This window comes from Pyrgilauda ruficollis, unplaced genomic scaffold (assembly GCF_017590135.1).
Source record: "Pyrgilauda ruficollis isolate IOZ18807 unplaced genomic scaffold, ASM1759013v1 scaffold54, whole genome shotgun sequence".
NCBI lineage: Eukaryota > Metazoa > Chordata > Aves > Passeriformes > Passeridae > Pyrgilauda > Pyrgilauda ruficollis.
Genome location: NW_024527044.1, coordinates 8,699,382 through 8,715,265, shown reverse-complemented (window position 1 = coordinate 8,715,265; position 15,884 = coordinate 8,699,382). Strand labels below are relative to the sequence as shown.

Here is a 15,884-nt window from a genome sequence, read left to right as displayed (position 1 = left end):
AGCATTTGTGATTGTGTGCAGGCTTTCCCTTGAAGTTTGGAGCACAAGGACAGCATCTGGAATGACTTGGGGTGGGGAGAACCACACCAGTGCACTCTCCCACAAGACTGCGCTTGTTATCTCCACCTCTGGACCAGCAAAGCCCAGAGGTCTACTACTCGTTCATATTTACACAATTCCTTTCACCTACAAGGGCCTTCAGTTTCTGTTTGTTTTCACACAATGGGGGAATTACTCTGGCATGGGAAGTTTGCACAGGACCTTCAGTGGACAAAGATTCCTGCCCTAAAGTGCTTACAGAGTAGTACAGATAGGAGGGCCTAATCTGGCTTCTAATTACTGAATGTAGCAGCTCTTCAGAGCTCAATTCCAGTTAGGCCTCACCAAACCTGCAGCATTTGGTGTTGACCCATCCAATCAACAAGACAATTTTGTAAAAATAAACTGGCAAATTTGATGACTGTTCTGGTTTTCACTGCACTGTTATATCTTTTTCTACCTAAGTCTCCTATTTCTGCCATTTTTCTTAGTGCTTCTCTCTGGAGTTCAGAGCTCACGTAGCTCAGCTGGCATTTGAGATGATGTCAGCTTGATTTCCTTTCTGTGGAGTGGAGGAAAGTGTGATTATATGGAATCATAAAATCCTAGAATGGTTTGAGTTGGAAGGGACCTTGAGGATCATTTGATTCCAACACCTGCCATGGGCAGGGACACCTGGTTGCTCTAAATCCTGTCCAACCTGGTCTTGAACACTTCCAGGGATGGGACAGCTACAGCTTCTGTGGGGAACAAGTCCAGTTTTCTGATTGGGAAGACACCTTTTGGTTAAGGGGAACAGAGAAGAGCAGGAGAGCTCTTTGATCCATGGTTTTTGAAGGTCTGAAGTTGCCTATATGGCAATTACTGACGTGTCTCAGCCCACTCGAATTCCACTGTCCCACATCTATGGCCTGGACTCAACACAAAGCACCTGCTGGAAATGTTGATGGCTCCAGAGGTTGGGACACATGGAGTTAACACATTTGCAGCACTAAGGACTTGGCTGGTGTTCAGCTCCTGCCTGAAAGCCTCCTCGGAACATTAGACACCGCTCCTCTCCCCACATTGTCCTTTACACCTTCTCCTCAGCAGCGATGAAAGAGGAGCAGAGAGTCTGAAGGGGCTTTTTACCTGCCAATTTGAACAGTGGGCTCGGTGGCATAAACTGTTCCAGTGAATCCTGTGTACTCTGTGATGTAGGGCAGTGCCATCATGCAGTGATAGTTGGAGATCAAGATTACATCCACTGTGGAGAGGTCAAGCAGTTCAGTCTGAAAACAGAGCAGAGATAAGCAACTTGTAACCCTTTCACGCAGTTTAATAAATGGCAGAAGAAAATCTTATTCTATTTTTTTTCTTATTTTTTTAAACTTTATTGCAGGAATGTGACTGGTTTATAAAAGCATGTCTCAGCTGTGGCAAAGGTTAATGTTGCCTTTGAAATAATAAGATTTATTTTAAAAGCCCCCTAAAATTATTCCATTCTCCAACCTGTTTTGTTTGGCTTTTTCCCCAACCTGGAAAGGAAACCATGTCCTGGGTTTTTCTGTCTTTCAGGTGATGAAATGGCTGCTGTTATGAGATCCATGATTATTTTACTTTTATCAAAGAATTGATGTATGCACCTCCTTAGGGAGGAAGAGACACCAAAATTTCTGCATCAATGATTTAGGGTGTCTCATTTTTTTTATGCAGCACATCATACTGTACCCCAAGAAAGAGATGAATGAAGATTGTATTTATTCATATGCTTAAAAATAATCCTCATATTTTCCCAAAGTAAATGCTTGGCATCTTTCTCATTCACATTTTCTACAGCAGGAGATGAAACCCATTCACAGGGTACAACAAAATGGATGGGTGGGCCCAATTAGTTTTGATGTGACAGTTTAGACAAGAGTTCTGAGAGTGAAAGAAGATTTCACACATTGTTAAAAGAATTTTAATTAGAAATATTTACTGGTAATGCCATAACACAAATGGTGTCAAGTCAGAAATTTACAAGATTACTGACCTCTAACTCAGTTATTATAGAGCAGCTAATGGAATTCAACACTCATCAAGCACATATTATCTGATTACAAGGCTTGGTCCAGCAATTTGAATAAAAAAGGCAAGAAAGTAGGTCACTCTGCTTTGCAGAGGGCTGACACAGTGCTCTGGTGACAAGCTGCTTAACTCCTCCTAAGCACTCATGGTTTCAATCATGATCAGCAACGATCTCTGAGCTGAGAACAGGAGGTGAAACACCATCCTCAGCTCCATGACAGGGCACCTTTTATCTTCCTGGGCTTCCAGGCAGGAACACTCTCCCTGCAAGGTATCAAGCAGGCTGATGCCTGCTCCTGCCAAAGCTTGGATTGTCCACACCTTGGTTTTCAGCTGTGTTCATACTGTAGAGGATCAGATTCTGGAGTGGTTTGGATGGGAACACTCTTAAAGACCAGCCTGTTCCACCCAGGGACATCCTCCACTATCCCAGGGTGCTCCATCCAGCCTGGCCTTGGAGACTTCCAGGGATCCAGGGGCAGCCACAGCTTCTCTGGGAAACCTCTGCCAGGGCCTCCCCACCCTCCCAGCCAAGGATTCCTTCCCAATATCTCATCTATCCGTGCCCTCTGGCAGTGGGAAGCCATTCCCTGTGTCCTGTCCCTCCATCCCTTGTCCCAAGTCCCTCTCCAGCTCTCCTGGAACCCCTTTAGGCTCTGGAAGGGGCTCTGAGGTCTCTCTGGATGCTTCTCCTCTCCAGTTGAAAACCCCCAGCTCTCCCAGCCTGGCTCCAGAGTGGAGGGGCTCCAGCCCTGAGCTGAATCCCAGCCCAGGAGAGCCATCAGGACGATACACACCAGCACTTTCCAACCTTAAGCATGCCACATCTCAGCACCCTAGAAGCATTTACTGATAGGATGAAAAAGGTGTCAAAACCAAAACAAAGTGAAATCTTCCCTGGGGCTTGCAATCTCACTAAAGTGCCTTTGAGCTGAAGAAGCTTAAAAATGTTTTTTGCATGTGAAGTGAGAGAGCAGAAAGTTGCCAAGCAAAGAGCGGGCAGCACCCTGCACTCTGACATGTGTGAGAGTACTCTGCTGCTGAGACAGCCTCATCTCACCTTGTGGCTGCTGGATTAGATCCAAATCTTGGCTTGCTCTGGCAATGGTGTTCTGGAAGCGATACAGAGATTCTCTGGCTAACTGCTTTTGCAGACAAGTTTCTTCAAAAGAAGTGGCATGGAAGGAGATAAAGTAAAAGCCTCTTTCACACAAGCTCCCTCTTATCCTGTGTTGCCAAACAGCAGCAACATTTGCACTCTGTTTGCAGCTGGCCATGACTCCTGAACCTCCTGCAGGTAGGTGAGCTCAAGGTGGGAGCTGGCTATCACAGAAGATCTGTTCCCAGTATTCATGGAGGAGATGTGACATCTGTTGGGAATTTTGGGAAACATCTGAGAGGCTGTTTTTAAAGTCCCTGCAATGGTGACGTGCAGTTGGTTGCCATGTTCTGGTTATAGGATGGGCTGCTGGGAAGCAGCTTTGTGTGTGGTAACAGCACTAAGATGAAGCAGTGACTCCCTGTTTATCATATTCAGAGCTACACATGTGGGTATTTTCCAGCCCAAAGTAACCATAAAGTCTGGCTGAAGCACCCTAAACCCCAGCAGGCAATCATTCCAAAGAGAATCCAGCACATAAACCCTGTCCTTACCAAGATCTGGGCCATAATGGCACTTTCTACACACACAGATGCTTCCCACATCCCTCAGTTTCACAGGACAGAAGGCTCACAAGAACCCAGATTTATTAGGGTTTTGGGCTGGTCTTTTTTGGTGTGATTGGATTATGACAATTCCAGCTGAGTTGGAATGGTTGTAATCTGTTGGAACCACTTGCCAAAACAAGTACCAGAGCTGCCAGCTTGTTGGTCAGAATCAAGATGACAAGAGTGATGCCAGAGGTGAGTTCCATGGGATCCACACACGGGAACAATATTGCCAGAACCTCAGCAGGCTGACAGCAACCTTCCAGGAGTGTCTGGACACAAAAGCAATTGTGTCTGTCTTTGAAAGACAGAGAAAACATCCCAGCATGAAATGAAAGAACAGGCGTTATCACACTCTGAAGACTCTGAGGAAAGGGATGCTATTCCCATGCTACTCTCCATCATTCATCCCCACCTCTCTCTGCTCAGCCTTTCATATCTTTATTTCTCCTACAGCACTCCCTGTATCCACTGGGTGATTCCAGGTAATCCAAATATCTTCTATGGTCTTGCTTCCTTTTTCTAAATCCAGAAATCCCAGTAAAAACCAGCTTGAGCAGCCACTTGCAGCCATGCCTGTGGATATGAAGGCTCAGTTCTTCCCTCAAGAAGAGGCCGTAAAAGTTTTTAACCTGAAAGTGCTGCTGGCAGAAGTGCAGCCAGCAGAATCCAACGTGGCTTAACCACAGCTGGCTCCCCAGGGAGCTCCACTGCCATGTCCTCCATCTGTGGTTAGAGACAAGCAGCATTCCTCACCTTCATGCTCTGCCCTCATCTAGATCAGCACATGGATCCTGTCAGTCAGCCCAGCTCAGCCTGGCTGTCTTTGAAAAGCCACAAAAAGGGACAGTTCAGTCTTATTCTTGTGTCAGATATTTGCTCGAGGAGACCTTCCATGTCTCCCAACACCATGGTTGTAAAGGGGTGTGTCCATCTTTTTTTCCAGAGTCACAGAGCCTGAAAGCACCTTAACAACACAGAGTTTTGAAGTATTATTTACTGAGTATTATTAAATTAGCAGGAACCTGGTAATAATAATAATAATAATAATTTAACAGGTTTCTCCCATGTGATTGCATGGAGTCAGATTTTCCAGTAAGGCTTTGAACAAACTCACCTCTGGCAAGCAGAACTCAGGCACAGAGTCTACAAACACATGGCCAGAGCACTCCTTCAGCTCCTGTAAAAAATCACACCAAGAGAGGAGACACAAAAATACAACACAGTGTTATCCACGGCAGCACATTTTGGATTTTCCAGACACTTTCTTTATCACAGGTAATTTCCAGCCCGTTACTACAGGACATTTATCCCCCTTCTAAACACAATTTGGCGCAGGCAGATCTGCTGAAACTGCTTTCATGGCAGATGAGGCTGCTTGGTAGCTGAAGGGATCAAATCCTCCTTGGGAAGGACAGAGAGCACTCTGGTAGGTAAAGAAAGAGCCCTGGTAATGACCAGGAAGGCAAGTCTGGAATTGGCTCCAAATAACATCCAACCTCTTCTGTCTTACTAGAACCAAAATACAATTTATAGCCTCTGTCTCAGAGTATTTGATGAAACAACTTTTGGGAATCTTTTCTCAACATGGCACATTTTGTTAAACTCTATCCCCTATATTCTTTCTCTTTTTCAAGGCTGACACCAAGAACTTCTGTCACATGAGAAGTCATGTTCTTCAGGGTGGAACAAAAACATTCCCAACTCTACTCCTAGCACAACTCACAGGCTCCCTACCACCCACCCTGCCTTCTCTCCTGTCCCAAAACAAGTGGTCTCAGCCAGCTTCAGACTGACAGTATTAAAGATTGAATCCAATTCTTAATAATTACAGTGCACCTGCCAACTAATAACGAATGAGCAATTACATCTAGTGGCAGAAGTCTCCTAACCTCATCTCAAGGGAGTTCAAAATGATTAAAAGTAGATCACAGCACATTTCAATGCCTCTCCAGGACTGAAGTTTTAAAACTGAGTGCTGTAACAGGAATGTCCACCTCACATGATAAAACACCCCCCTTTGACTCCTTCCCTTGGCTTTTTCCAGCATGGGTCAAAGAATTTACCATTCCAAGCACTTAGAGTGGTCAAGGTGAAGTTAAGAGAGCTGCCTTTGAATTTTTAACACGATTTCCATTGCCACTGTGTGAGTTTGGAGGTTTCTCCTGAGCACACACTGCAGCAGCAGCATCCCAGAAATCTAAATATATTCCAAATGAAATTACAGTGACAGTCTGTCCATTCTTGGGAGCCCAGAGCTCTGACACCAAAGCTGGGCTTCAGGAGACACAAATTCCAGGGAATTCAAACTGAGCAACTCCATTTCTGCCCCTGAGCCTCTGCAGCCCTGCAATTGCCAGTTAGCAAGTGCTCTGAATAGAGCTGTTACTATTTTACCAACAGAAATGCTGCCTGCACAGTTTCTTTTGTCTCCAATGAGAAGAAAAATCGGGTCTTTAATCTATGATCTTCAGCTGCCTTGTCTGTAAAAATCAGATCAATCCATTTTGTCCACCTCAAAGTCCCCTACAAAAGCAACTATTATCACTGTTTGCTTTAATGTTCCCATAGTCAGAGAACAGTCTATTAAGCATTTTCTCCACTGGTACCTATTGCTGCCCACATTTGAAATGTATCTGCCTATTTTACTAACATCTGACATATTTTTGTGTTCATTGTTCCCTTATGGCAGATCAAGCTGGTCGCTGCAGTGCCAAGTTTTGGTTGAAGCCTCAGATAAATTCTGCCTCCAAAACTGATGCAATGAAAAGAGGGGGAAAAAAGGAGCAATTCTGTGTCTCTCATGTCACTGAGGAAGTTCTGTCTTAGAATCAGGAGGCTGGAGATAATATCCTCCCTGCTATGTCCAGCAGCAGAACACATGTTGATTTCAGAGGCCAAAGCCATGCTTTTCCTCTCTGAGAGACCTCCCACAGGCAAACCATTGCCTTCCTCATAGTTCTGCCTGAAAAAGGGTATGAAACCAACCTCATTTATAGGCATGCTCTGAAGCCTCAGTGTCAGAAAAGTGAGACTGTGGAATAAAAGGCACTCTAAGAAGACGAAGCACTATTATTTATGGAGCTTCATGAAATACAAAAATATTCACACTGACGACTTCTGCATTTTAAGCAGATTTTTTTATAATCTAGGCTACCTCTGAAGCCTCAGAGCTGCTATTAGCATTTTGTTTCAAAACGTTCTGCTCTGCAAGGACATCCTGGCTGGTAGAGGTACACAGAGAAACCTTTGGGATGAGTCAGCCTGGAATGCTGCTCCTGCAACACCAGCTCTCAACCTGTCAGGTGGCTTTTTGCATGGCAAGAAAATTCCAAGCATCACTCCAGTACCTTGTCCAGAAACATGCTTCCATCTTTCAAAACCCAACCGGGAAGTTTGGACAGCCTGGGGCTGTGGAAAGAAAGAAGAAAAATTATTTCAATATGAACTGAATTATTATCAGTGGCTAAGCACAGACCTTCTACTTGGTGTCATACAGGCAGAGAACACCATTCCTGTCTCAGGGAAGTAACAGTCCCAATAAAACAGACAGACAGTTTCACTGTGGTTAAGTGTTCACCAAAATGACTTTACAAATCATGATTATGACACTTATAAGTAAAAATAAATCAGAGGACAAGGCACAAAGGGAATTTTTAGTCATTTATGGTGAGGATTTTAAAAAGGCTCAGTGCTGCTGAGTTCCCTGTGGTGAAAGTGGATGAATAAACAGAAGTTAGGGCAGCAACAAACTCTGTGCTCAAAAAACACAAAAGCACCATAAAACTGTTCTGGGACAGAGGACAACAGACAAATATTCCCATCAGCAGTGGCAGGGAAAGACTGATGCTCTGGACTAAGTCATTTATAGACACAGGCTGGGATTTTATACCCACATAAGCCATGGTTTCGTGCCTGGGTGTTACCCTGAAGACCCACACCAAGAGCTGTACAGGACACAGGGGCAAGGAGGCTTTGCTGTGAACTGCAGGTTCTAAGCAACAGCAGAGCCCCTTTTTTCACAGCTTCAAATGCTAATAAAGGAATTTAAAGGTAGACGTTGTAATTCTGAGTTTACAGCACTAATGGCTGCAGCATTTCTTGCTACTGTAACTGAGAGACTTATTTATATTTCACAGTGACATCTGATTTTTGTATGAGCCTACAACTTAGCTCTAAACACACTCTCTGCCCAGACTGAAGTTTATTTACCCAAATAAAAACAACTATTGAGTAAACAAGAGAATTTAACCCACCTGAAACCAAACCCTGCAACAACTTCAGATTTGGACACAGAACCTGGCTGCGAAGCACTTTGCAAGTGCTGTGCACTAAGCTCTACAGACAGGCATGTTTATATCCTAAAAGCACTTTCATATCTTGAAAATAGGAAATGATTCAAGGGCTCAGAGGAATGCTTTGTTCAGACTAACAGCAGTATAAAAGAACAAATTCTGACACCCCAGTAAGTCACCAGGAAGGAAAAAGGGGAAATCCATGAGTCAAGGAGTGAAGACAGAAGGTAAGAGGTGAGAGCAGAAGGATCTGTCATGGAGGAGCTGTGCCAGAAGAAGGGCAATTCCCTTCTGAGGATAAAGAGCAAGGCTGAACAAGTCTGATGACAGAAAAGATGAAGTGACTAAATGTGCTGCCCAGTGGATTGTTCAAAAGCACAGTTTAGGAGCAATAATTTGGAGACTGAGCGGGCTGAGTAGAATTGGTGCAGTGAGTCTAAAAGAGTTATGGAAAAAGCAAGAACAAACCACTCTGATATGCAACAACTCTGACAGATACAGGAGGATAGGACAGGAATCTTAGCTGGAAAGGCCACCTGGAGGGCTACAGCCAATATCTCAACACCAGCACAAGGTCAGGTCAGTGCCTTGTGCCTTGAAAATCCCTGGGTCCATCTGCGGTTTCAGCAGCCATGAGGCAGAGCAGAATAAACTTTACTTGTCCTTCTCCCCATAATTTAACCTAGCAGAAGTTTTGCCTTATTCATGATAAAGGAGCACTAAACTTGTACTAAACTGGCAACCACTGAGGAGTGAAGAGTCAGGGGAGGCAAAATGAGCAGGTGTGTCTTGTGTGTGGCTGAAAGCAGAACAAGCAACACAGGACAGAAAGGACTCTTTACCTTGAAGCCAAGAAGCACCACAGCTCCTCCTGACATCGTTTTGACATTGTAATAGAGTGATTGATTAATCCAAAATAGCTGGAACTGTCCCATAAATAATGTGAGCAAGGGTGTCATGGCTAGACAGGAAAGGTTAAGAGCTTCCCACATGTTCATTTTACAGTTTTGCATTTGACTTTGGTACAGGGGAGAAAACTCCAGTTGACAAACCTCCTTTAAAGTACAGGAGCATAAAGAGCTGGGCAGCTGCAGGTGCTCTGCACATGCTCCATGGGCTGGTGAGAACAGGGAATGCCATTTCCAGGGCAAGGGGGAATCTAAATACCTTTGCACTGGCATTTCTTTGAAGAGCAAAGAACTCTAAAAAATGCCCAGTCCCTTTGCAGTACTTTCCTCTCTTATAGATTAGAGCACAGGCTCTCAAAATATTTGCTCAAGGAGGGTACCATGCCAGGCATGACACAGGATTTAGCTGTGTAGCAAAGATCCTCTGTAATATCACACATTTGGGCAGCTTTGCAGACCACATACTGAGATTTGCAGAATCCAAAGGGTTCAGGGATCCTGCTGGAATCTCTGGCTAAAGACAGCAGAGAGAAGCATGGCTGCTCTCAGGTTAAGGTTTCACTGACATCCATCTCCAATAAACACATCTGGTTCTGAGAGGATACAGCTGGAGAGAACACCAGATCTGACAGACCTGTGTTCAAATCCCTCAGGCAATCAGTCCTTCCTGGCACCTTACCTGGCATCTGATGACAATGTCAGCTCTCTGTCACCCCATGTTATGTTGATAACACACATTTGAATTTCAGAGGTGTTTGGACATGATGGTAATGGACTCCTAATCTCAAATGGTACAACTATGAGTACTGCAGAGATAAGGACTTTGCAGTGGCAGCCACATTCCTCCTCACATTTCTGTCTTATTTCCACAACTCTCTGCAGGACACCTGGTTTGCAGAGGAGATCAATTACTTGCCCAAGTCCATGTGCTCAGGCCAATCCTTGCTCTAAGGGGTGTTCAGTCACCTCACCGACAAGATTGATTGGATTTAAATCCAAATGTTTGCTCCCATTCCACTGGGCCATCAGGGGTCAAATCTGACATCCTCTCTTATTGAGTTTGAGTCACTTTAGTGCCGACATTCTGGAGGTGCTTGGGGAATTCCAGGTTGTGACCTGCAATTTGGCTGTTCATTCCCAGGGTCTGCTATCAGCAGACAAAGCTGGCACATCCCAGGGGAAAGCTGATTCCTGCTGCTCTAAAGAACCTCTTAAGCCTTTGTTCAATCACCTCATTTTGCTACTTCTTCCTCTCTAAATTTCCTTTTTTTTTGGTGGGGGTGGGAGAAAGCAAATGCAACACAATTCTGTCTGTACCTGGATTTCCAAAATTTGCTGGATCTGTTCAAAATCTATTACTGCACCAGTTGGTGCAGTCAGCAGTTGCACTGTGGAATGGGACAAAAATTGACTTTCACACTGATCCCTCTGAGGGCATCTGTTGCCTCTCTACAGCAGATCCTGAACTCCACGTTCTTGAAGAACAATGCCCACATTGTCCATTCCTTTCCTCTACTTTCCAAAAAAATAACAAATCATAGGAAGTGCTGGACAAACTCCTTTAACCTCACTAGGTCACTTAGGAAACTCCCTTTTCCAATTGTATTTTCCCCCTCTCAATCAAGCCTTCCCTGAGCCCAGAACTCCTCACTTATTTCCTTGTGGATGGAAGTTACTAAACGGCTTTTGAGAAAACTCCTACTCCTCCCCATCATTGAGACTGATTCATTCCCACCTTTTCAACTGCTAATTTTTGTCATTTATTCCATTTACACAAAACATGTCACCCTAACTTACTACCCAAATTAGTCTAAAAACCTGGGGAAATACAACTTTGTAGCGGGGCATAGAAAGGAAATCTCAGGACTCTGTTCTAGACTCTATTTTTGTTTCTCTGCTGTTCCAATCCCATGCTCAGCTGCACCGCCTTTTTATTTATTTAACTTTTAAAAGGGAACAATTATGCCATGCAGGCAACTAACAAGGGCTGCTAAGTGCTATTTTTCTTTGCATTAGTCTGTGCTCTGAAGAACAGCCTGAGAAGATGGTGGTTAAACAGGACTTGCTGGGCTCCACGCACTCCATCTCAGTTACCCATTTATCTCATCTTGCATGAAGAAGCCAGAAAGATGACAGATATGTGACCTCACTTGTGCTGAGCAGTTGCAGCAATACTTTACTGAAGCTTAGAATAAATTATCTAGAAAAACCAATCAATAAATCCATAAAATGTCTTCCGTCTACTGAGCCAAAGGACGTTATTTTGATAAAGGGAATTTTTAAGTGAACAAAGTCTATTTATGATATCAGATGATGCTGTTCATTTGTACCCATCCCCTCCCTCCTTCCAATACACCATTTCAGGCACAGCACTCCAACTGCAACCCAAGAAGATGCAGACTAAGTGCTGACAGGCCACAGAACTCACCTCTGGACCAGAGGCAGGGGGAGGAAATTGAGGGTAGACGTCATATCCAGCCCACAGTCCAGCATGATGGTGGTGGATTTGAACTTGAGCACGTTGCATGGCAAGGTTGGATGCCCTGACAGGCAGTACTGGAAGAAGAATGAGGAGGAGTTACTCAGGACCTTTCAGAACATGACCCTTCCCTGCGTGCTGGGCACTGGTGAAGCCACACCTCAAATCCTGTGTCCAGCTCTGGGCCCCTCACTGCAAGGACACTGAGAGGCTGGAGTGTGTCCAGGGCAGGGAATGGGGCTGGGGAAGGGGCTGGAGCACCAGGAGGGGCTGAGGGAGCTGGAAAGGGGCTCAGCCTGGAGAAATGGAGGCTCAGGAGGGACCTTGTGGCTCTGCACAACTCCCTGACAGGAGGGGGCAGCTGGGAGGTTCAGGCTGTGCTCCCAGGGAACAGGGACAGGAGGAGAGGAAACGGCCTCATATTGTGCCAGGGGAGGGTCAGGTTGGACACCAGGAAGAATTTCTTCATGGAAAAGGTGGACAGGCAGTAGGAGGGGCTGCCCAGGGAGATCTGGAGTCCCCATCCCTGGAGGTATCCAAAGAATGACTGGATGTGGCACTCAGTGACAAGCTGGGGTCAGTCATAGGCTGGACTTGATCCTGAAGGGCTTTTCCAACCTCAGTGATTCTGTGAACAGACTTCACTAACTGCCTTTCCCTCCTTGTTTTTAAACTCTTTAGTTTAAGTTCCTTACACACCAAAATAAAACATGATTTCTCATGAATCTGCGTCCCACAACCGTGTGTATTCACTGAGATTTCTCCATCTCAGGGTATTAAGGGGCAGATTTTCCTCAGACAGTTTTTCTGATCCCAAGGGTTGAGTGGATGGAAAAGCTCTTCTCTCTGATTTAGGACACATGCAGAATATCTTTTTTTTCTTGCAATCACCTATTTTCCCCGAAACCCTAGGAAATCAGCTTCTTCCAAACTCAGTCCTCCTGGCAAAACTTGGCTAGAAAATTTGAAAATGACTCGAGGTGGACAGGGAGGGAGGCAGAGAAGCCCTGCAGGAACACAAGATTTTATTTTGGTAAGAAACCTTCCCCAACAACCCCTGCACAGGTGCAGCAGCTCTGGGGCAAGTTCTCACCTGCTTTTTTGTCTTGCTAAACACAAACAGGAAGCAGGAGGGACTGGGCAACCCCACCTGAATGGAAGGGTTTGTGTATCCAAATCCCAAAGGCTTTGCAAGCTTAATGAGCCGGTGAGCAGGTGATGTAGGGGGCACTTGAGCATCATTGAGATGCAGCCACCTCCTGTCTGGAGTGACAAACATTTAACCAGGCGCGGGAGCTTTCAGCGAGAGCAGAACAGAAAGGTCGCCTTTAAAATGTGGGATTAGAGACAAAGGTCTGAGCAGAGCGTGGCCACCTCTGCGGGAGGGTTCCTCTGCTCCGAGGAGGGATTTCTGCATCTCCACTCTCCCAGGTCTGGGCATCTGGCAGCACAGCCACGCTCAGGTGGTCAAATTGGAGCTTTTAAATTCAAGTTTTTGTCAATGCAGATGAAAAATACCACTTGTTTGGCCGTGCACTGCACTAAAAACAGACTTGGTCTTTTTCTAAGTCATTTATCCCTTAAGCTTGTGTTCTATACTTCCCTCTACCAAGTGGAAAAAAGGGAGATGAATAATTTCATTTTCTACCTCTGCTCACAACAATGTTAACACAGGACTGCAACTGTCTGGATTAACAGCCCTCAAGAAGTCTATTTACATACATTCCTCAAAAACCTGCTTTAAACTCTATTTAAATAGTAAAACCGACTAAGCCCCAAATATTAAATTTAAAATATCACAGAGAGTTTTGTTTTAAATTCACAAAGCCTTAATTATTAAGGAGTTACATCACATTTTGTCTTTCTTTTAGTAAAGTTTAAAAAAATACATAAAGCCAAGCTGGTGAAGGAGTGAGGAATTCACTTGGTTTATTCACAAATGTAACATTCTCATGTGAAATTAAGTTCTTACCAGACCAGAACTTTGACAAATGAAGTTATAAATTGAAGTAAATAGAAAGAAATGAAGGGAAAAATAAGTTCTATTTTTGTAGCTTTTATACCATTGGTAATTAAAAAAGGCAATGAAATATCACCACTTTTATCAGCAAAATATTTTCTTGCCTTTTTTTTGTAATCATGATTACAAAAATCATGATCAGTATCACAATTCCTATAGGTCCTGACATCTAGGACCTAACTGGCAAATCTTCCTTTTTTCCTTCTTTAAAAGCAGCTAAAATCATCTCTCTCTGTGGCTGTCACACTGAGGTAAATGGATTCCTGGGAGTCAATGGATTCTTTCTACCAGATTCAAACAAAGTGTCAGAAAAATAAAAAAAGGCAATTTGTATTTTCTATACAGCTGTTTGCACTGGTGACATTGCTGGGCCTGCACCTCTGTTAGAATTTTGGATTAGGAATCCAGGAATAGAAGTGTTTGCACTATGTGTGTCTCTATACACATTATAAATGTGATCATTTCCACACAGTTTATACTTTTTACTGTTTAAAACAGGTCCAGAGCTTTCACTCATGTTCCTGACTGGACTAAAATCCAAGTTTTTTGTTCCAAGATTTGCTTGCTTCCCTTATGGCTAAAGGCTGGTGTAGCCAACACGCAAAGGTGCCTCATCTCCAAACTCCAAAAGCCACGTAAAAAAATGACACAAAACACACAAAAGCATAAATATGCCCAGCCCAGCTCACCACTTTCCTGGCAGGATTTGCAAATTGGATGAAAGTTTGGCAGTGGGGCACAAAGGGCCCAAGTTGAGGGGCTGATTCCAGATGCTCAGGGCCTGGGAGAAGCAGATTCTCCACACACATCCCATTCCATGAGCATCTCATGGAGGGCACAAGGACAGAGGAGAGAGATGGTGGCTCAGACTTGCAGCTCCAAAACATTCAGAGCTGTACAGGTTAAAGGCAGAGCTTGGAATTCCAAGTGAAGTCAACAAATCCTGCAGTGCATTCCTCCAGTATTAGTATCACATGCTCAGCTTAAAATCTGGGGGGAAAAATGAGCACTGAGGCTTGTCTGAGTGAAAGCATGCTTGAGTTTGTGGGAGTCTGAGGTTTTCACTGGATTCTGAATCAGACCTGGAGTCAGAATCCCAGAATGGTTTGGGTTGGAAGAGACCTTGAAGCTCATTTTATCCCAACCCCTCTGCCATGGACAGGGAACATTCCACTAGTCCTTCACCTCTACCATGTTCTTCCAAATTCAACCCAAATCTATGAGAAAAGAGGATAAAAAGCATCTGACTCCTCTCCTCACAACCCCAAATTCAGACACATCTCCAGAGAAATATAAGGTGAGGAATCTCATCTTATATTTCTCAGCACCTGAATTTAAAAACAGGTCTAAAAAGGCTCCAATAGAGTCCCCAGACAGTTTGTATTTCCCTTCTCTACCCCTTTCCTCTCTCTGTCCCTATGCAAGACTCTAAACATTAAAAGAACTCTGCATTTCCACTGGGGTCTTTAAGTAAAGATTTTCCAGTTTGATTTTCCCCACTGAATTCTGGCAGCCTCTACAATCACACCCAGAGCTGCTTGACTCTGCAGTGTTTGTCCCACTGGTAATATTCATCCCTGCACAGATCCTTATCACACAGGTAAGATTAAACAGGATCAAGCTCCTTGACCACCTGCCTCTGGAATTAATTGTACACACTTCCATGGAGAGTGGTTTCCCAGAAGTCTTAAAACAGAACATTTACTTCTATGAAGCTTTGTTATAACACACTGCTCAGTCTCAAAACCAAGAGACAGTTTTAAACTGAATAATGGTGTCACTTCAGATTAAATAAATCAAATATTATGCTCAGGTATGTTGAAAACTTCTTGGGTTTTCACCTCCAGGCCAAGAACTGCAGCACAGTATGTGAAACTGAAATTCTTCCTGGAAAACAAAGTGGCTCCTGAATCTTAGGTCTTTAGGAAAGTGAAACAGTTCGAGAGGAGACCAAAATCATGGGTCATGTACTTTCTGACAGAACACTGTAATATCAGAACCAAAACCCTTGTCAGCAGCAAGGTGCACCCTTGGCAAAGCTGTTCCAGGCTGATTTTTTTTTTTTTTTTTTTTTTTTTTGGTTAGCATCTCCCTGTATTATCACACTGCAGATAGAAAACATCTTTATCAAAAACCACGGGCATTTATTCACATTCCTCGCACAGTCCAGCAGAAGCCACACGTGCAGGGGCACAGCTCCACGCCAGACTCATGTTTAGGGTTAGGAAGGCTGAGAAACATTTTCTCCTCCTCCTCCTCCAGAATCCTACTAAAATTTGATGCCATCCAACACCTCAAACCCGGGTAACCGCCCCCCCCTCACCCTCCCCACTCAGGGCCGACCCCCGCCTTCCCCCACACCTCAGGGCCGACCCCCGTCCCTCCCT

The 15,884-nt window shown here is 44.4% G+C and overlaps 1 protein-coding gene across 1 annotated transcript in view; it reads right to left on the bottom strand.

The window, feature by feature from the left end:
- The window catches only part of INTS9 (integrator complex subunit 9), a 58,925-nt gene that overhangs the window by 42,842 nt on the left and 199 nt on the right, over positions 1-15,884 (bottom strand). The window contains exons 2-5 of the mRNA XM_041480996.1: positions 11,427-11,554; positions 7,146-7,206; positions 4,913-4,975; positions 1,171-1,310 (exon numbers count right to left, since the gene is read on the bottom strand). Of these exons, the coding sequence (XP_041336930.1) occupies positions 1,171-1,310; positions 4,913-4,975; positions 7,146-7,206; positions 11,427-11,554 (392 nt within the window). The remainder of the gene's footprint in view (positions 1-1,170; positions 1,311-4,912; positions 4,976-7,145; positions 7,207-11,426; positions 11,555-15,884) is intronic.